Source organism: Oryzias latipes, chromosome 12 (genome assembly GCF_053564925.1).
Source record: "Oryzias latipes strain Hd-rR chromosome 12, Olatipes_Hd-rR_3.1".
Lineage (NCBI taxonomy): Eukaryota > Metazoa > Chordata > Actinopteri > Beloniformes > Adrianichthyidae > Oryzias > Oryzias latipes.
Genome location: NC_136248.1, coordinates 27,658,846 through 27,680,599, shown reverse-complemented (window position 1 = coordinate 27,680,599; position 21,754 = coordinate 27,658,846). Strand labels below are relative to the sequence as shown.

Here is a 21,754-nt window from a genome sequence, read left to right as displayed (position 1 = left end):
CCGCCACAAAGGCCTCACCTCCGCTGTGTTTGTGTGTACACAGACGGTCACCCCCACGTCCAAACTCTGCGCCCAGCCACCGGTGGCCCTCATTTGTTTGGACAGCAGAATTAATTGAGGTGGTGGTGGGGGGACGGTCCAAAAATTCCTCTCGTATCAAGCTGTTCATTAGGGGTCGAGCAGCAGCTCCGGCCCCGTCAGGAAAATAAGCCGCCGCTCCGCTGATGAAACATCTGAACGGATGCCCGGTGCGGGCCCTTCAGAGACGCAGACGAAAGAGGTTGAATAAACTTTCTATTGCGGATACAATCCCAAAGTGACACGCTGCGAGGCGGAGGGAGCGGGGGGTTCAACGATATCCAGCTGAGCTGTCAACTGGCTGCTGGCCAGACACGCAACCCCCCCTCCCCCCCTCCCATCCCTGTGCCATGTGAAGCATATGCAATGTGAAAACAAAAAAAAAAAACAACGTTTTCCACTCATGCGTGACTGCATGTTTCCCTCACAGAACGCTGGGAGAGTAGAAACATCTTCCTCTGCATCAACACAGTCATGTCTGTTTGAAAACACTTCCTAATGTCTGCCCACACAACAACCGTCTGTGCCGGATGAACTTCCATTCCGTCAAGGACCATTTTAGCTTTTGCAATTCTTTTTCCGTCTGCACGTTAGAGCAAACATTTCAGCGCCGCCACACACTCAAAAACCCATCAAACTTTTTCCACACCTAGAAACCCGGCGAAAATGAATTTTGGGCGTCATGACCGACCCCTTTCCTCCAAAAACGGTGACATCATAGCAGATGAAATTATCGTCAAAATGAATGGGGCCAAAATCTCCTATATGGGGCACAAAGAAAATTTCAAACTCCACTAATGGAAACCCAAACACTTGTGTCTGAGATATCCGAAGGAAGTTTTAAAATTATTATGGGATGGCCAGGGGACCTACAGCTTGGCTGCCTTTTTGCGGCAAAATGTGAAATTTGGCGATTTTCGCGTTTTCCCTCAATATGGAAAAAGAAAACTTGTGTTCGAGCGATCTTCAAACTATTTCACACACGCGCCACCAGTTTAAATCTACAACCACAACTGAAGTTTTTTTTACCCTTGGCCCTGAGAAAGAGGCTGGCATCTCGAATGTTTTTAAGCGCTCACGTTGGGTACCAGCTAAAGCTTCAAACTCCAAGCGTTTTCAATCTATCGCTTCCTGGGAAACGACTTGGGAAATAATGTTGGAATTAGAAGTTTGTAGTTCCATTTCACATATTTTTAAATGGCATATTGTGTAAAGGTAATAAATGAATCCCTGGCTCAAGCTGAACGAATCAATAGGATAAACCATATGACTATATTAGGAATGTGGGCGTAGTTAACAAAAACCTCCATTGCTAAGGAAATCCAAAACTTTACTTTTGCCGATTTTTCCAAAAATGCTATTGATCTTCTCGTCACCCCCAGGTGACAAAAAAATAAAATGGTTGCTATGGAGATAATACCTACAGGAAAGCCGCCATTTTGTAAAAAAAATGTTTACTTTAATAGTAAGGGGCGTGCAGCAGGCAGTGAGGGTGGATCAAGCTTGTAGCTTTATTTTTTATGTCCTTTTTTTTTGGTAGATGTGTTAAGGACATGTTTCCACTTGCGATCGCAGGATGCAGGAGACAAAAAGTCCCCAGAAATTTGTGTAGTTTTTCCTGTTGGACCTTACCAGAGACCAGTGCAAAAATAAAAAGTAATAGCAAGAGATTAAAAAAAAACTTTTTTTAACCAGCTTTTGTACGTCACCTGGGAAGCTTTTTAATGTCGGTTTAAAAGGCGCGGTTTTGTCAGCCGTTCGTGCCGCTGCTGCATGATGCTGCACCGTAGAGTAGATGGCTCATTGATGTACTTTATCCACTTCACTTGCTGTAATGCATGCTTCTCGTGACTCACTCATTCAGCACGCCAAACAATGCATCAATTCCGCTTGCGACTGGCATCCTCTGGAGAAACGTCGCACTGCCGCTGCATACATTCTGAGTTCAGATATCATTTGCTTTGTTGTTTTTAGGTCAAGCCACGTTATCTGGAATGTCGCCAGAGGGTCCAGCCTCATCTACCTCTTTCCTTCTACTCGTTTTGATCTTCAGCTTTTTTTGTGTGTGTGTGTGTGTGAAATTAGCTCTTAATCATCTTCAGATTTTAGGATTTGCCTGATGGACAGGAGTCCAAATTGCACGTCTCGCCTACGGTTTTCTTCCAGGCTTTTTGCTTAGTTATGCATAAGTAAACGTTTCTGAAGTGTAGCACCCCGAGTGTTTATGAACATAATCGCTGAGCATTAAAGACCCACTCTGATGAAAACTGTGTTTTCTGTGTTTCTAACATGCTCTTGTGGCATTTTTCTCATGGTGCAGGTATACATAGATGAAGAAAAATTAGGCTGAAAATTTGGTTTTCATAGTATATCTTTATTGAAATTGTTGTGAATCAGGAGCAGACGGAAAAAATACAATTTAAAAAGAGCGTATTTGTTACATAGAAAATATGGTGGGCGGGCCACGAGGTCCCTGCTCTGCTCCATTCTGATGCATCCACTTACAGACACATGGATCCATGTTCCTTTTTTGTTTTTTTTGTTTTTTTTTCCCATTTGCGCTGGAATTTGGCTGAAAACTGTACGGCTGAATAACTCCAATATGGCTCACCAATTTGTTGCACCAGTAATGTTAGGTAGGGGGTGTGAGGGGCTCAAGGCCTCTCAAGTACAGTAAGGTAAAGGAGGGCGGGGTTTCCCTTAGCCAACCATCCCACCCACAGCTCAAAGGCAAATTTCTAATGGACTTCTGTAGCTCTGCAGAAACTATGTTCTGGAAAACGACAGTTTTTATTTTTTGTATTTCACCAAAAAAAACAAAAACGGCATAAATATAATTAAAAGACCACTGCTTTAAATTAATAAAAGCTCTAGTAATCCCAAAGTAATCCTTTGGGATTACTAAAGCTTCTGTTAACCTAACCTTCCACCAGAGGCAAGGTGGGGTTGAGTGTCTTGCCCAAGGACACTTCGACATATGAGCGGGCAAGGCGGGAATCGAACCTGCAATCTTCCGATCAGAGGTCGATCTGTGATAAATAAGTGTGGTGTTTTCACAGCTGATGATTAGCTGTTTTTCTGTCAACTTGTGTTTGTTGACTTTGTTGCTGCTCTGTAAAGATTGAATTTCCAGATGGGATGGGGGTGTTGTGTTGAGCCCCTCTGTGAGGCACACTTCAGGGTGTTATGTAGTGCTTTGTGGAAACAGAAGTCAGCAGACATACTTTAAAGTGTTATTGACCCTTCCTGCCCTCTGGGACCAGCCCGGCCCTGCAGACATTCCCATTCTGCTGAACACACCACTCCGCCGGTTCCCTGGTCATGTGTGTGTTTGAATCTGTATTGGGTGTGTGCTGCACTTTCAGACCACTAACTGGGATATTGATCGTTTGTGTGCCACATGTTCCTCAATTTTTTATTTAAAAAACAATCTTTGTTGCAGGGCCCGTCGAGTTTGAAGAGTGCAATGCAGCCATCGCAACAGAAGGTGAGACTTTCAACAGGATGAACCAATCCCATTGGTTGTTTACAATGAAGTAAGAATGATGCCGATTCCCCACTAGTATAACTTTCATTCAAAATTTCACATTAAGGTTTTCAAAAACCTTGTTCTTTTTATTTTTTGTCTGAAACAAACATAACAGTGATGACACATAATTTTGACACCCCTTGGAAAATCCAAAATCCTTGGAATATTGTAAATAGTTTTTCTAAATGCATTGTTCACCTTGTTTTGACCTTTTCATTTCCTGGTTTTTAGTTTTGTAAATTTTCACTTTGTCTGTACACTTTTACACTGTCTTATAAAGGCAAACAAACACTTTTGCTCTTCATTTTTTGTAATTTGTTTTGTATCAAAAAAAAAATAATCAAACTTTTTATTGTTAAACTGTTGTGTAAAAATATAGTGAATATTTGTAAAAAAAAAAAAAAATTAATAAAAGGAACTAGGGTTGTACTAAAACATGCATGCATTGTCACAAAAAATGACTAAAGATAAGTTATTAGAGCAATTTGTAAAGAAGTGACCAACTCTATAAAAGCTTCCAGACTACTAAGCGTAGTCACCCTGTAGACACGAAAGCTGTAGTTTCATTTATTTTAAATTTGTGTGGTGGTTGTATTCTATCTTCAGCCACCAGGTGGTGCTCCAAGACATTTGCCAAATCTTTATAAGAAAAAAAGGAGGGAAAACCATCCTTTGGGTTATGGATTGAGACTTTTAAAAAAGAAAGTAACTGAAGGGGTTTATAGAGAAATAAACGGGTGTTACTCAGTCATGGTATCTGTCTGAATTGCTTTAATACCTTTTTTAAAAAAAACAAAAATATTTTTCATGATATTTTTTCTGTACTGCCAATTATTCAAGTTTTAAACTGACCAATCAAATTTCTCAATAGTAAGTGGTGTCTGCTAGCCCCCACGTCCAACGTTCAAATTATTGAATTGCCCGCTTTCAAACGGTAGGGGTGTGGACTTCCAACAAGCTCACTTCCAATTTCAGAGTATTGTTGCCACAGAAATGTTGACTCAGACCGACTGAGACACATTGTCTGGCTCCAACGAAGCGGTGTTCAAATCACAAAAAAGCATTGTCTGAATTGACTTTATTTTGTTGGGACCAGAACTAGACTGTTCTCCATGAGTGTCGTCACACCCCCATTTTCGGGGAAGCTATCAGTGATGTCACACTCAAACTAGCTTCATCAACCTCAGTAAAACCAAAAGTTTACATGTCCATACGTTGTAGTTGATCAGCTTTACATGGTTACATAGACCGCTTAAAAAAAGAGAAAAACATAAATACGGAAAGTGCAAAGTGAAATATGAAAAAAACAACAACTTTCTGATCAGTTATGGAATGTCCATCCATCCATTCTCTTGACCCACTGTATCCCTGTCAGGGTCACAGTTGGTTTGGAATATCTTGTATTTTTTTGGGTTTTTTTTGCCTGGCTACATCACAAGACACCAGTATTATTTTTTTATTAAGAGTTGATATAATAAAAAGAAAAAAGTATTTTACACAGATTTTTATTTTTATTTTTTTAGGTGCCAAACCAAGAAAAAGAATTCCATTTGGAATCCCAGGCCGAAGGAAAGACAAGGACACAGATTCTATGTAAGTCAGAACTTTCGCCTGGTTTAAAAATATGAAAAAAAATGAGTTTTTCTTTATAACTTTGTTAACGGTAAAGGGCGTATCCCTATATAAACCTTTACTAGCTTCTTAGAAGGCCCAAAGCGCTTTCCAGTCCCATTCATCCATGCACATACACACACACACATTCACACACTGATGACGGCTGATCTGTCTTTCAGGGAGTCCACAGAAGTTGAAGCTAATGTGAGTATGATGCTCTTCACAACAAACGGATTGTTTCTAATCTAATCTTAGCTTATTGTTTTTATGTGAAGGTGTAGCTTTCCAAGTGCAGGACGCGGAAAAGAATTGTTTTTCTGCATTTTCCAACTCGACTCCTCTTCTTTTTGTCTCTTTTTTTCCCCATCTGTTGGTGTAGAACACTGCTAATGGTGCCCCCCCTGGATATTACGGGTCTATAGACATCCAGAACGCTGTAAGCGAACTAATGACCCCCACACCTGCTGACACACACACACACAAGCACACCATCAGCATTCACACACTGGCAGTTGTTGTAGACATAAAGGTCACATTCTGATGTCATGCCAAACAATTCTGTCAAACATATAAACAGATTTTGGTCAAATTTGTTTTCCTTTATATATTTATTTTTTTTTTTTTAAATTTTTGATAAAAATGGTTCTATCATTGTACTTTATTTTAAAATATATTTCTTAATTAACTTTTTTTTTAAAGAATAAATATAAATAAATGTTTTTTACTTTCAAAGACAAGTGAAAAATGTTATATCATTCTTGTAAAATTGTAGAAATGCATCAATAAATAATTATTTTAAGACAAATTCAAGTCAAAAGGCTAAATGTATCCAGGATTCAAAGTTTTCGAAGTAGTCAAGTACTTAAATTCCCTCTCCGATCATCTTTTAATCTATTTTCAAAGCGTTCCTTGTTGTCTTTTTTAATTAGGATTTTGCCGTTTTGAGATAAAATAAAAAGACCTGTGTCATTTTCTAGGACATAGTTTTTGCAGTGCGGCAGTAGTTCACTGGAAATTTGCCTCTTAGATGTGGGCGGGATCATTGGTGCGGAGCAATCACGCCCCCCTTCCCTTCCCCATTTCTAAGAGCTCTCTCAGGGAGCGCACGCATTTGTTACGTCACTAACATGTTCTTTTTCAAACTGCATTTTTTTCATCTTCTAATAATGATTTGACTAAAGAAATACTCAGAGATGCAATATGAGATGAATTTACATAACAAATACTCTCCATCATCAGAAAAATACCACTAGAACATGCTAAAAGAACAAACATGATTTCTTTGGTGTTCTTAACATAAAAAAATCATGTCTAATAATTGTATAGATATAAATAATGTTTCTTTATTTACAAAAATAAAGTGCTTAATGTTACATTATTCTTGCAAAATTGTAGAAATACCTCGATAAATTCATCTTTTCAAAGCAAACTTTAAAGCAAGAAGCCAGAAATGTCCAAAATTCAGACTTTCTATACCAGTTGTACCTCAAGTACAAGTCGAGTACTTCAAAACTGTTTTCAATTTTAAGATTTAAATATTTTGGATACATAAAAACATTTTCTTTAAAAGTTTTGTTAATGTTTCACTCTTTGAAATAAATATTGTTGGTCTTATTTCATTGCAGAATGTTCCTCAGGTTGATGCGGAGGGTTTCTGTATCAGACCAGAAGTCAACGAAAATGATATCCTTTCCATTCTCATGTTGTCCATCCAGAGAGGGTCAATTTTACCCGTCTTTGTTCTCAGTTTTCCTTTAACTGCCGTTTCCGAACATGCCAAAGATAATTCCTTTTACTCCTCGAGCGACTCTGAGGACGAGGACGAGCCCAGGAGGTTCCACGTACAGATTAAACCCGTTCAGCCCAACAACGGCACGCATCACAACCGGGCGAACATCGACGAGCTGAAAGCCTCCATCGGAAACATCATCCTGTCTCCTTCCACCTCGGTACGCCCACAGAGCCTGACATCAGGCCCTTTGACACTAGGGGGCAACAGGAGCACACCAAATATCTGTCGTAGAGGTCGTTATTTTACTTGTTTAGTTTTGTTTTTATTCAAAGAAAACTATCCGTTTGTTTTAAACACTGAACTGTTTTCTCAAAGCTCCTGCTCATGTTTTACTTCTACTAAGGATTTATTACAGGTCAAACTTAGGGAGTATGTTTTATTTTGTTTTTCTTGTCTTTAAAAAACAAAAACAGCAAAAATATATGCTCCAAGTAAGGCACACCGAGTCCCTGAAGGCATTGTTAGGGATGTTTTGCTACATTGGTCAACAAACTAGACACACACACACATTAACATGTGCACACACACTCACACACACACACACACCCGTGACCTGGCTCATGCAGGCCCTTGTCCTCCCACCATCACTCTGTCTCCAAATCACTCTCCGCTGCTCCGTGAAAACAGCTACTGTCATTAAAATTTAAAGCCACTGTTGCTTATGTGCAAACACACCGCTGTGTTATTATTTTTAACGTTTTTTTTACAGCGAACTGCTACCCGGGGAGCACGCTCAGTGTCACTCCCAGCCGCTCACTACGCCAAAGTCACGCCATCCCTTCAATCCTTCCTGTTTGTTTTCATGTTTGCCTTTACTTTTAGGTTTGTCTTGAATCTTTTAGAGCATAATTAACTCTTGTTTTTCTAAATCTTTCTCTCTATAAGTTACAAACTCACAGTTTTTCAACTTCCTAGTCATTTTAGCTATATTTACATCCAATTTTTTTTTTTTTTTGTTAGATCTTCGATCATTTTTGTTTTGCAAATACACGATTTACCAGCCTGTGGATGATTATTCATTCCGCCCTAACAGAGAAGTTATCTGGACTCAAGTTAAAACGAGGCGGTGATGAATCATCTGGAGTAAATCATTGACTCATGTCCTTTTTTTTTTTTTTACTCCTCCCTGCTCATTTCTCTGTCCTTTTCGTTTCTCCTCCTGTTCGGTTCGCCCTCCGCTGTGTTCTCTTTATTGAAACAGAGTTTTTGTGTGTGTGTGTGTGGTCAGAAGGAGCTGTAATTGAACCCATTTGCCGCTTAGCGCCTGTGGGACTGAAACCCCGGCCTGGTCGCTCTGCGGCGGTTAAATGTTTTGCTATGTTCCTATAACCCATTTTGTTTCTTTTTCTTCTCCCCTGACAACCTCTGTAACCTTTCTCCTTGTAAGAAATGTGTGTGTGTGTGTGTGGGGTTATTGAAGCCAGTTTGGTCATCCTCGGGAGTGTATCTCGTGTTTCTCAGCAGGCTCTGTCAGATTTATGTCAGGTTAGAAAAAATAAAAAAAGGGCCCAGTGATGGAAGTTGGAAGTCTTGAGGGCGCGCTCTCTGCCGCCCCTCGCTGATTCGTCTCTGGCCTTAGGTACACCAGTTTGTGCTGCAAAATTCTCCACCCTAAATTGAACGTCTGGTATGTGCGAGAGTCGGAGCCCTCCTATGATTTACAGTCCGTCACTGTGAGCTGGAAACTTCTCTCTGCTGCTGGAAATAGTTCAAATACTTCCAAGCACAGGTCATATGCATCCTAATTCAAGATATATGTCTTAATTTTGAAAATAAATGTCTTAAATTCTGATATTAAGAAATAAATTCCCAAAAAATTTGATATTTGGGACACAGCGAAATGCAGATTTTCTAAGAGAGAAGTGTTGGGAGTGATCATATCTCTTTTCCTGATTAACGAATGTGTGTTTTGTTTTCTCAGGGGCAGATGCGGAGGAACCAGTCCAGTAAGTGTTTTTTCCCTGTAATCTCGCTCTGTGTGTTTTTGGACTTGGTGGGGGGGGGCAAATATTTGTTGGCCCAAGTTGGTTGACCTTAAGATGCAAACTCCACAAACCCCACGCCAAAACCAACACATGTAAAGAAAAAGTAAACGGCTGTAATTTTTGTCCGAATGTGATGATGGAGGGATGTTTCCCTCCAGTGGCGCTAATAAGACCGATCGCTGAATCAGCTGTTTGTGTTTGGACGTGTCAGACGAGCTTTTTGTTTTTTGCTAGCTGGCACCGTTTTGCAATCGTCCTGTTGGTTTTTTTCAACGTCACGCCTCGTGTGGCCTGAAAGTGTTTTCTGAGACGTGTGCCACACCGCTGCCGCGTGAGCGTGTGCTGCATGTGCGGTGTCGAGGAAAAAACAAGCAAACCCAAACAGGTCACGCTTCCGCTTCTATCCTGACAAACTGAAAAGAAAGCTTTAGCCTCCAACCTTTCTCTGTCTAATATTTGAGACGTTTGTCTGAGCTAAAATGTACTTGTAATGCAAGATGGAGGGAAAAATAGTTTTGGAACCACTTTGAGGAAAATAGTGTTTTTTATTTTGGTGTTTTTAACATATTCTTGAGGCATTTTCTGATGATGGAGGACACATTTAAAGAAAATTAAGCTCTAGATTGCATTTCTGGCTATTTCTTTCTTCAAAGAATAGAGGAAAATACGCTGAGCGGCCACAAGGCCCCTGCTCTGCTCCATTCTGATGCATCCATTTGTAGACGACTAGATCCATGTACGTCTTTGTTTTCCTTGTCTGAGTTGAAAACTGGTAAAAAAAAAAAACACTATACAGCTAGATACCTTTTGATATTGCTCACCATTTTTGTTACACCGCTAATGTTAGTTTGGGGTTTCTACTGGAAATCCTTCCCCTCTGCAGAAACTATGTCCTAGAAAGCGACACAGGTTTTTTAAATTTTATTTCTTAAAGAGCATGATCGTCATTTAAACACCATTTAAAGAAACACTTTTAGAATAGATCCTAAGATGGTCACAGTGGGACTTAAAGCTTAATACGTTCTAGAAACAGAAAGTTGGTTGTATTTAGTCAAAATAGTACTTTCAATAGTCAGTTCTTTGTTTTTTTAGCAAATTAATATAGAATCTTTATGTCCCTTTGACGGTGCTCCACATTTTTTGACTAACTTGTGAAAAAATGTAAAGTCAGTAATCAAAATCTATTTGAATTAACAGCTTTTTTCATGTTAGCATTGCCTGTTTTTTATTTTTTTTTTAACTTGTCCTGTCCAACAGATGAGCAAACCGATGAGAGCTGAAAGCCTCTCTTGTGTTATATTTTACTGTTACAACATGGGGTTATGAATCTTCTGACACACGGGGTGTATATTTGAATAAACCCCTTTTTTAATTTAGACTACACTTTTTTTATTATTTATATTTGTAACAGCTTTTGTTGGACTGGACGGAAAAGAAGAGAGAGGGATGTTAGAGAGGGGGAGAATAGAAGGGTGATTATAGAAGGGGGGAGTAAAATCATAAAGTAACATAAAACGCAAAGCACATAGTTGCTGGAAGTTTAAAATCATTTCTGTCAGTGGTAAATGTATAATAAATCTAAAAGGGGGGTGGCCTGTCCACACACATGCTCATATGTTACAAACAGACCTGCATTGCTGTGTATTTAATAAACAAATGAAACTGCTGTCCTCTACGATATGAACTGAATCTTTGCTTCAACATTGACTTATCTAGTCTGCTTTGTGGGCTTTCATTCTCTGCGTTTTGGCCTGAGTCAATACTATGTATTGATTTAAAAAAAAAAAAAAAAGCATTGATAGATGTATACTCTACATACACTCAGGATTGACTGGAGTATCTGCATTAAAGCCTAAGCCTCAGGGCTCTGGTGAGTACGTTTTCACTACAGTAGTTGGCCTTTAACCCTGCCCTCCCTTTAACCCCAAAAGTCTGCCCCAGTCCTCATCCCTGTCCTCTCACAGGGAGCCTTTCCCGCATCAAGCTGACTCCAGCTAACACCACTGACTCTTGAGTCTTATGATGAAAGGTTTACTCATGAACCGCTTAAAGTTTGGGGGCTTTTAAATCTGATAAATAAGTGCTCCTCCGGGTCACTCGCATCATAACATTTCAGTCAGGGGGGCACACAGGAGAATCCCTCTATCCTCTGTTTGGAAGTGCTTCCACTGAATTAAAAAAAATCCAAATTGACTTAACCTGTTTGCAGAATTTAAAGAAATCAATTTTACTTCCTGATAAAACTCTAACCCAAATCTTCTACCAAACTCAGTACCTGTTAGCAATTTGGATAAACAGGTATTCAACTTTTAACCGGTGTTGGATTCCTCTCTAACTCAGTGGGAAAAGGTGTTTATTTAAATTTTTTTTTTTTAGTCGGGTGACCTTTTGGTTTTTGGCGGGACCCATTTCAATTGCAGTTTCTCTTAATATATGAGAATGCTGGACATTTCTTTTTTCCACTTCAAATGTCTTTTGTTTGTTTTTATGTGCAAATTTGCATAAATCGTTCTTTGTTTGTCCTGCTGCAGGTGATGAACTCGCCAAATCCAGAGGGCCAGCATCCTTCGAGTGAGTCCATCTTCCACTGTTTTGATCCTATTAAATTTTAAAACTTTCTCAAAACTTAAAAAAAATACTGTCCTCCTCTCCTCTGGCAGTCTCACTAATAACGACCTCCTGTCTCTGGACCCATTGAGCGCGCCTCAGCCCGGCGGAGCCTCCTCCTATGGCCCATCATCTGCAGGTAACATCTATAGCCTGAAAACATCGTAAACTGTGTGCTTTTATTTTCTGGCACAGATTTGTATTTATTATTGTTGATTGGTGTGAAATTGTTCAGAAAAAATACATTTATGTATATTATGTATACACATGTATAGTAAATGGGAATCTTTTTGGCAAAAAACATTAAAATGAATCTTAAATGTAGGCTTTTTTTAAAAAACATATCTAACTTTAAAAGCTTAAATGTTTGTTTTTATATATAGTTTTAGAAACAAAAGAAAAGGTATGATAGACAGTTTGGATTATTTTTTTCTTGTAAAATGTAATTAGGACATAAAATTACCCACATTTGTACTTAAATGTAAAAAGGTTTTATTTTATTTTTTTTATAAATTTTTTTTTTAAATGTTTAACAATATATTTAACTGGTTTTACAGACATTTCTGGTGTTTTTTCATGCTGTGAATATCTGGTTGAATAAAACAAAGAAATCATAAAAGTTTTTTAAAAGTTCAGTTTTTTCACATTTTTCATATATTTTTCCTAAAAAATCCTTTTATCCAGATAGGTCGATCCAAAAGAATTTCTCGTTTATGACAACGACCTGAGTTTGCGGCCACAATACAACAAAATGTAATTCTTGTATAGGTTCATTTTAGTTCTCAAAGACTTGTTAACTAAGACATCATATGACTTCTGCACTCAAAGATATTTATAGTTTTTTTATTCAGTGGATCTTTAAGGGAAAACTGTGACAATGTAAACATTCTCCCAATAACATTTGATCTAAATCTTACTAAAATAATAGAGAACAAAGACAAATATCAAAAACAAAAGTCCATTTCTGTTTCCTTTGAAATTCTTGTTCCCTTTTTCTGTGTCTGTTTTTGTTTTCCATCTTTCATGATTTGACCGTTTCAGCGTTTGTTTTTTAATTCGCATACAGTGGATTTGTGTTTGACACCAGCGTTCAAACAGAGTGACATTAGCACTGACCCATTACCCAGGTTAAGCATAATCCACAGTTAATTGGCACCTAGTTGGGGTCAGCGGGTCGGCTCTAAAGCCCGCTGGCACGTATGTTGTCAAACAGAGTCTCGTTACTGTCAAAGGTCTCAGCTTAAAAGTCAGAAGAGCATCAACAGGTGCCCCCATCAGGATACAGGGATGAGGGTTCACCTCAGCTGGGTGGATTCAGTCTCTGGACCCTGATGAGGTGTTTGCAGCTTAAACTCCAACAGGTTTTGAAACCAAGTCCTGAAAAAGTCCAAAAATGTTGAAAATGTTTTTTTCATTTGTTACATTTGACCTCTTCATTGATTTTATTTATGAAGATTTGTATGCGAATCATTTATTTTCTTTCCTGTGAAAGTCTTTTTTTGAGTTTAAATGTTAATGTGTTGTTTGATTTACTTTATTTTTGTCAGACCTTGCCTCTGTCTCCTTTTCAATCTCTTCGTCTTCATCTTGTCTGACGAATGACTCTGACGTCTTCCTGCCAGAGGCAGCAGGTAAACTGTGTGTACATCCAGGTGGACGTTAACCTGCAGGGACTTTCACCATTTTATTACTCCTTTTTAGTATCTTAGCTCAATAGAATTGAATTTTTATGCAAAATGCATGCAATTTAGCATTTCTGCATATTTAAATCAAGTTTTTCCCTGAAGATCAGTGACTTTAGGAAGCTGTCCTGTTGTAATGCTCTACACGTTTAGGAGACCTAAAATTCTAACTACCGTAGACTTGTCTTTTTTTTTTTTGACGAGTAAACGTCCAGTCATACTCATTCACTGTAAATCAATTATCTTGTGTGTATTGTGCTTTTTAAGAAAAGAAAAACAATCTCCATCATACAAACTTCATCTTTACACCTTTAATATGTGACATCACCAATTGAATTTTAAACTGTAAAAAAAAGACATAAAGGAAGAAAGTAAAATTTGAAGTTTTGTTGGACCCACTCACCTGCCAATCAAAAACTCATGCCCCTGAAAATGCCCAAACTTAAGTTCCAATAAACTACATTTTTAAATGAATTCCTTCCTTTACTCTCATGAATGGAAAACCAAATCATATCAATAAAGATTTTTTATATCACGCTGTACAGATGTTTAGTTTTGGTGTAAAATCTGACTTTTTAAGTTTCGTGTAAAATCTTTTATTTCTGACATCTGCCTCCAGTGGCCTCTAGAGGAACTGCAACAATTACTATTTTCTGGTTTGGGTCACATTTGGGAACGGATGGTGGGTGCTGGTTTAAAAAGTGCTTTTACACCACCCTCAGCTACGCACGTTCAAGTGAAAAGTCTATGTAAACGTACATATATGCACACTTCGGGCTTCCGCGTTCAGAACTTTTCGTTCCAGCGTCGCTACGCAAGTTTTTAACACTGTCACGTACAAAACGCGTATACATCAAATGCACATTGAACTTTTACCAATCAGGGACTTTGATTTGGTAGTGACGAATAGATGGGGTTAATTTACCGAAGTACCAACCGTTTGAAAATAATTTAGAAGAAATTAATAATTGCGATTTGTGCCGGAACTCTATGACACCGAGCCCTTTATATATCGGAATAGAGCTGTGAAATATAAAGCCTGGAGCCAGATTTATATTTAGATTTAGATCTATTTCAAGCAGAAGCAACAGAAAAAGAAAAACATTCATAACAAAAAACTATTTGTACCACTTCGACATTTTGCACCAGTCCAAAAAGCGTGTTCTTGAACATGCATCACATGCCTGGTGTGATCATATTATAACACTGACAGTGCGAGGTCACATCCTCCCTGCTTTGTTAAGAAGACCTCAATTAACCAAACACCTTTCTTTTTGGCTACTTTTTTTTTAGATTGGCCTGCTGGCCAAAGGTGGAACCAACCATCTTCACTGTGCACAGAAAAACAGGGATGGGGAATTGTTCTACAGCTCATATTACACATCAGTATGAAGTTATTTGTAGTTACCTCCAGCCTTGACTTTATGTAAAACTGTAGCTGTTTTAAAAAAAAAACAGATTTTAACTGGAGCAACACATTAATTGAGTTTTTTCTAGGTTTCATGCCTCATTTCAGCTACTTTCAGCCTCTTTAATTCAAACAGTCCTTCAGGAATTCACCTGTCTGTCTGATGAACTGATCTTTCATCCTTTAACCCTTTCACCTTTATCGCTTCTGTCACCCACGCTGCTTCTTTCAGTGGACTTCGCGCCACAGCAGATGCGCTCTCCTCCTCTGGCAGAGTGTCAGCTTTCCAAAGATGTCTCCTCTTTCTCTTCTTCCTCATCTTCACCCTGGCAGTCACCAGAAGCACAGTTTCAAGCTCTCAAACCCGCCCCAGCGAGAGCTCAAAGTGCCCCCACCACCCGTCCCACTGAACCAATAGACCCCATTAAAAGCCCCGGCGCTGCCAGCCCTCCAAAGAGCGCCGACACCGTCACGGCCTTTACCTGGTCCCAGAACCAGTGGACGGCTTTCAGTGATAACTTTGCTCCGCCGCGTCACCTGAGCTCATCTGTGAAGGAGCTGCTGCATTCGGGCTCCGGCAGGACCAGCAACCTTCTGTATGATGATGCGGCGGCCTGCAGAGAGGCCAACCCTTTCTGTTTCCCTGATGTCTCCTCTGATAGGCCAAAGAGCGCGGGCCCATCAGGGAAACTGATGAATGGTACACAGCATGAACTGTGACTGACGTGACTTTTTATTAAACATTTATTCATTTTTTGTGCTTCTATTTCATGGTTTTTATTTTCTGACGTGTCTGACACCCCCCTCCTGATTTACAACATAATTATGTTTTTGACCAAATTCTCATGAAACATGTTTTATCTCTTTGTTGATTCAGATTTTTTTAAGGTTTTACTGAAAACTCAAGAATGTGTTGCATGATTTGATTTGTTTTTTGTTTTTTTGCATGTATAAAAAGTCGAACACTTGTGCTTTTTTTTTTAACCAAAAATGCAGAATAAGTGTTTTTTTCTCGATTTGAAATTTCTTTTTTTCTTCTTCTAGTGCCATTACCAAACCGACCCATAACACCCCTGGCAACCGGAGCCCTCATGCCCCCACCCCGACCCTCTTCCAGGCCCAAACTTCCCACTGCAAAACTCACAGGAATCAATGAAATTGTGAGTATAAGAAACATGGATGTGTACATTATTCTGATCGCGTTAGTCATTCAAAATTTTTGGTTCCTACTTCAGTTCTTGTGTGGATGCAAATTGATCATAATTTGGGGTAAAACCATGAAAAAAGTTTGTAAATATGAAAACAGTTGCCTGTACGCATTATATTTTTGAACACTGCAATCACAAACAATGATAGTTTCACTGCTGTGCTTTACAGTTGGAGGGAACTTTTAAACACTTTGTTCAAAAATGCAACTGCTTTTAAAACTCTTCAGGAACTTTATTTACAGAAATGTACTTTTTTTTTAATTTGTTGTGGAGTTTGCTCACTTTTTTGATTCTTGCCCTTGGTTATCACTAATATGTTTTCAAAACTTTCGAAATATTGTGTTTTCTTCCTTTTTTTAAGGACAATAATTGCTGGAGAAAAAATTGAATTGGTTTAATTATCTACACTTTTTGTTTTTAATAAATCCTTTTAGAAAGCTCCTGTTATGGCCTCATGAGTTCCAGCCATTCTTCTTTGTGTATACAATGACACTAAAACAAAACTGTATATTTTAGTTTTAGGGGTGGATCTTTTTAAAGGCTGACTGGCTGATTAAAAACATTTTCTTAATTTTGTTGGTGGTTTAAATCAGTGGTCCTCAACCCTGCAGACTAGTACTGGTCCCTGCAACAGTTGGTACCAGACCACAAAGGGGAAAAAAAAATTCTTCCCTCTGTGTTCACAAAACAAAAATTGTTTTTTGTTTTATTTATGCGGATTCTCTTCATCCTTTTACAAGCTGGTCCATGAAAACATTGTATGACATTAAATCGGTCCGCGGCCTGGAAAAAGGTTAGGGACCACTGGTTCCTACCACTGGTAGAGTTTAATGAACTTGTCTAGTGTTTGAACTAAATAGGGTTTTTTTTTAAAGAAACTTACATTTGTAATTACAATTGGAGTGTTTTTATTGGATTTAGTCTTCAGTCTAAGAGCAGAATTTCAGAACATTTCATATCTGTAAGTTTTATCCCCAAATTGTGACTGTAAGAACAAGAAAGCTAAAAAAAAAATGAGGCTCTAGGACAGGGGTCCCCAAACTTTTTCCAGTGAAGGCCACTGGACGTTTCCATTCTCTGATCGGGGGCCAGGGTCAGTTTGAAACAGATAAAGTGTGACAGTCGCAGGGTTGCCTAAATGTAAATATTTATTGTTTCCCAGAAAGCCACACATAACCAAATATAGATAACCCGACCTGATTTCAAATAATCCTGTCTGGGTTCTTCACCAAAAAAAAAGAAAACAGTAAGAATCAGCAAACATATAATAACTTAATTGCTTAATGGCTATAATAGCTTAGAGAGTTTGTTTGCTCACATTTGCAAGCCATCATATTTCTCTTTGGGACGGGATTCATAATATCGGTATAGATTGTCTTCTTTGAATACCGCCACCATCTATTGGCAGATGATACAAACCGGCTTTTCTTTATGTTGAACAAAAAAATACTTGTTTGTCCACCACAGGTTAAATACCCTGCATTCTAAATCAAGTTTTCTCTTCCCTAACCATTTGGCAGTTCTACGACTGGGGCAAAGTGAGGTTGCAGTAGCAACATTTTTAGGTTAGCTGACATTTCAATTCAAATAAGCTTTGTTGACGTGAGGAAACAAATCCCGAGATTCCGTTGGGCAGACCCAGTTCACCATGCTTCACTTTTCCGTGCTTCCATGAGTCTCGATCACGTGGTTATGCTAAAAAAAAAAAAAAAAATTGCAAAAAGATAAGAATCATTTTGGGGGCCGGGTCAAATGCATGGGCGGGCCGGGTCCGGCCCCCGTGCCGCAGTTTGGGGGCCCCTGCTCTAGGAGTTTACAATGAATAGAAAAACCTGTAAACGTTTTTATTTGGTGATCATTTATGTAAATCATTTGTTAAAAGGGGAAAATATTTAGTCTTTTGGCCAAAGAGGCATTTTTTTCTTTGTTTTTATGACTGGTTTATTAATGGAACATCCATTTGTATTTGTCAATCAATTTGTATATTTTCTGTCAGGGACGCCCTTTCAGCCCGCCAAAAACATCCAACGGCAGCCCTCCATCGACCGCACCGCTCGCCCGAGCTGAGAGTTCGTCTTCTTTGTCCTCGAACGCATCACTCAGCGCTGTGAACACCCCCACTGTTGGTACGACCCTTTTCGTCCGCTCTTCACCTCCTTCCCACCTTCTCAGCAAACATATTTTTCTTTCTGCACCACATTGTGCCACCATCCCCTCCATCTCCTCCCCCTCACTTTTCCTCCCCTCTTTTCCTCCTTTGAGACAGACCTGCTCTCCCTGTCTCCTCTCTTTCCACTAAGCCAAAGTGAGTCTTCCCCTCCGAGCTCATCTTCTAAAATCCTCTTCCATAGAAATGTTTAATCAGAATTCACTGATGTGAAGAAAGACACGACCACCACCATCTTTCCTCTCATTTTCTATCTTCTCTCTTCTCCACACTTTTATTGTGGTCAGCAGAAGATGATCTGTTTGTAGCGAAGCTGCCGACCTTTGAGAAGCGGTGCGAGACGCCAGCAGGTACAGTCCAGCCTTACGCTGGGGGAGCTCTCCTCTGGTTTAGCTGAATGACTAACCCCCAGTCTGGCCTGGCAGACAGACGGCTGGATAAGCGTCTTTGCAGCTGATCTGCATTATGAGTTATTCCCCTAACAAGTTTGTTTGTCAGCAGGAAACTCTCAGCAATGATTCCTGACCATTTTGTCTAATGCTTCTCTGTTTAATCAAATGGATTCTTTTAAAAGTCCCACTCCAATCATCTTTTGATCTATTATAAAGGCATTCCCAGTGGTCTTTTAGCCATAATCAAATACGTTTTCTATGACATAGATTCTGCAGAGCGGCAGCAGTTAATCAGAAATTCACCTCAGAGTTGTGGTCGCAATGGTCCGTAGTGAGCCTCCGTTCATTTCCCATCATCCCTTTGCTTACATTCTCTCCCGCTAGCTTACAGCCCCTCACAACGCCAACCTAACATTAGCGCTGCAACAAAAATGATGAGCAATATTGGAGTTAATCAGCTGTACAGTTTGGGGGGAAAACAAAGACGTACATGTTCCGTACCGGACCAGTATTTTGATCATTTCCATTTAAAATGGGCCTATTAAACTTGACCCCGCTTAAAAGCCTTTAAATGCGGCTGGGCCCCTGTTGGTTGAAGAATAGAATGGAATGGTTAGGGCAGAGCGAGTGTCGTCACACGATGAAACCCGTTGATTGGCAGAAGATCATTACGACAAAGTGCCAAACCAGCGCCAACATATTCCTCTTCACCGCCTGCAGTTTTCTCTCAAACGACATTGAGTAACTTGTGTATATATAAAGTACCAAAAGCCAGCAAGCTATCAAAACATGTTGAGCTATTGACCTTCCAATTGTAGTTTTAAAAAAAGCTTTTTCCCACTGAATTTTTTCATCTGCTCCTGATTCACAGCGATTTGAATAAAAAGAAATGCTCAGAAACGCAGTTTTAATCCCAATTTTATTTATATATATCCACCATCGTGCAAAAAATGCTACAAGAACATGTTAAAAACACCAAAAACAGGAATTTCATAGGAGTGGGCCTTTAAAAAAGAAAGCAGCTGCTGCACAAAAATCTAAAAATAACAGCGTTTGAATGCAGACCTCGTCTGATGAAATGCCATAAAGATGTAAACCATCTTTTGCATGCTTCTAATCCTGACTGCTCTGTTTGTTTTTCAATCTGCAGCTGGGTCAAACCCATGTTTTTTTCATTCTCAGGAACGTCTCGCGGTCCCAGCCCTGTGACCCTGGCATCCCAAGATGCCTTGCCCATTGCCGTGGCCTTCACAGAGTCAGTTAATGCCTACTTCAAAGGAGCTGATCCCACTAAGTGAGTCTCACGTGACAACCCAAAGACCGCAACTTTATTTTCTATACCTCCAGTGTCACTGCGGAGTTTCACAGTCCAGCTTGCAGCAGGGAGACAGTTCTACCCCGCTCGTTCTGCATGCGTGTAACGTTCTGCGCGAGTCTGGCACCGTTCTTTCAGAAGGGATTACCTGCATGAGCAGATTCCGAGTCAGATTCCACATCAGAGAAAAACATACAGTCTTTTATTGGTTAACTGCCGCTAAATTGCTGCTGTGCAAAAAGGCTTATTTTTGCAGGAGATTAGCAAATGGAATTTTTTTTATATAAGTTATGCAGCCAAAGCCCTGTGCGAGTTCAAGACCAGCAGAGGGGAGCAAACACCCCAGCCAAGACACCCCCTCCCCAGTGTCCCCCAATATTATCCAGTCCTCTCATGCAGTTGCAGAAGCGCCACAAGAACTATACCATCCCTACACACATAGAATAAGTAATAAACTATATTTATAATTATTTTTATTCAGAAAAGGAAAATGCATTTTTTACTCTACAACAAAATCCTGATGATAAAAAGATGAATCATTTTCAAGCCTACACCAACACCTGTGAACGAGTCAAAAAGTTACTTGAAGTCGGAATAAATCTATTAACAATTCTGGTTTTTGACTTTAAACAGCAGTTTATGTTGGAAAAATCCTGCAAAGGATTATTTTTACTTTAATACCAATTACAGTGGTCTGTCGCTACATCGCAGTTCACCTTATCGTGGTCTCACTTTTTTGCAGAATTAAAAAAATATATATATATTTTATACTTTAACAACAAACTGGGTTCTGCTTCCTGATTGGCTGTTGACTTTGTCACCTATTATCCTCCATGCTGTGTCTCCTGTACAGGAGTGCCTTCAGGTTGCCAAATCTACATAAATATTTGATGGCGTTCAGATCTTTGTTTTCATTCTAAAATACTGGACTTATTTCTCCATGAAGGTTGAAACTTTGAGCATTTGTAACAAGAGAGAAAAGTGAAATTGTCCATGTTTGTCTGAGTAAAGGGTATAAAGTGCGTAGTGAGGAGTTTTATAGGCTTAAAATATCTATAATTATACTTTGCGAATTTCACCTTTTGCAGGCAACATAATTCACGCAATAAATGAGAGAAGACTGTAACACCAACGTTTTAGTAGATCTTTTAAAACTCCTTTTATAACTAAAATGTATAAAAATGATCAAACTGGACAGTAGATAAATCAGCACATTGTGGAAAATTTGCAGTGACTGTGTTTACGTGCCCAGCATAGTGGTTTTTAGCTCTCCAAGACGCTCAGGACAGTTGGACAAAAGCAAAACTGAAGATACAAATGCCTTAAAAACTTTGTCTGCGGATGAAAAGTCATAAAACCGTCAGGAAACACAGGAAGTGCTTCCTGCAAATGCTTGTTTCCATTGCAAACTAGGTGTTTAACTATTAACATGTTTCAGATAAATGAAATCATTCTATAAATTTCAGGAATAAGATAAAGGTGATTAAAGAGTTTGTTTGCATGATAATGTCTTAAGATATGAACTTAATCAGGATGTAATGGAAATATTGCTGTGGACATCGGTTTTGTTCAGTTGTACCATTTTTGTGTTACATTAAAATGTATTTATCCTTCCAGGGTGAACACAAGTTAGTTTTTGGTTCTCTGTTACCGTGTGCAGCCGCTGGATTCCTATGAGACAGTTCTGATGGTGCTTTGTGCTTTAGAGCAGTGGTCCCCAACATCCAGGCTGCAGACCGGTACCGGTCCATGGGGAAGTTGGTACCAGCTGCATAGAAAAAAAACACAAGCCACATTTTTTTCTGTTTTATTTATAAACTGAAAGAAGTTGTGTTTTAGAAAACTACTGGATTCTCTTCACCACATCCGACCCAATAATGACAAATTCCAAGTCGCTCTTGTTGAAAATCCATCCGCTACTTTCTTAAAGCGGCAGCACCGTCAGCAAAACTGAAATCCCCAAGCCAGCAAAGTTAA

General features: G+C 39.2%; 1 protein-coding gene across 6 annotated transcripts in view; it reads left to right on the top strand.

The window, feature by feature from the left end:
* The window catches only part of fcho2 (FCH and mu domain containing endocytic adaptor 2), a 53,899-nt gene that overhangs the window by 26,318 nt on the left and 5,827 nt on the right, over nucleotides 1-21,754 (top strand). Inside the window, exons 9-22 of one of the 6 annotated variants that reach the window (XM_078955953.1) lie at nucleotides 3,521-3,565; nucleotides 5,131-5,200; nucleotides 5,401-5,425; nucleotides 5,601-5,657; nucleotides 6,847-6,906; nucleotides 6,997-7,170; nucleotides 8,935-8,959; nucleotides 11,530-11,569; nucleotides 11,659-11,744; nucleotides 14,928-15,395; nucleotides 15,740-15,855; nucleotides 17,900-18,029; nucleotides 18,361-18,420; nucleotides 19,645-19,756. In XM_078955953.1, the coding sequence (XP_078812079.1) occupies nucleotides 3,521-3,565; nucleotides 5,131-5,200; nucleotides 5,401-5,425; nucleotides 5,601-5,657; nucleotides 6,847-6,906; nucleotides 6,997-7,170; nucleotides 8,935-8,959; nucleotides 11,530-11,569; nucleotides 11,659-11,744; nucleotides 14,928-15,395; nucleotides 15,740-15,855; nucleotides 17,900-18,029; nucleotides 18,361-18,420; nucleotides 19,645-19,756 (1,468 nt within the window). Of the gene's footprint in view, nucleotides 1-3,520; nucleotides 3,566-5,130; nucleotides 5,201-5,400; nucleotides 5,426-5,600; nucleotides 5,658-6,846; nucleotides 6,907-6,996; nucleotides 7,171-8,934; nucleotides 8,960-11,529; nucleotides 11,570-11,658; nucleotides 11,745-14,927; nucleotides 15,396-15,739; nucleotides 15,856-17,899; nucleotides 18,030-18,357; nucleotides 18,421-19,644; nucleotides 19,757-21,754 lie in introns of all 6 variants that reach the window. The other 5 variants (XM_078955952.1, XM_078955956.1, XM_078955955.1 and 2 more) reach the window with 5 other exon arrangements.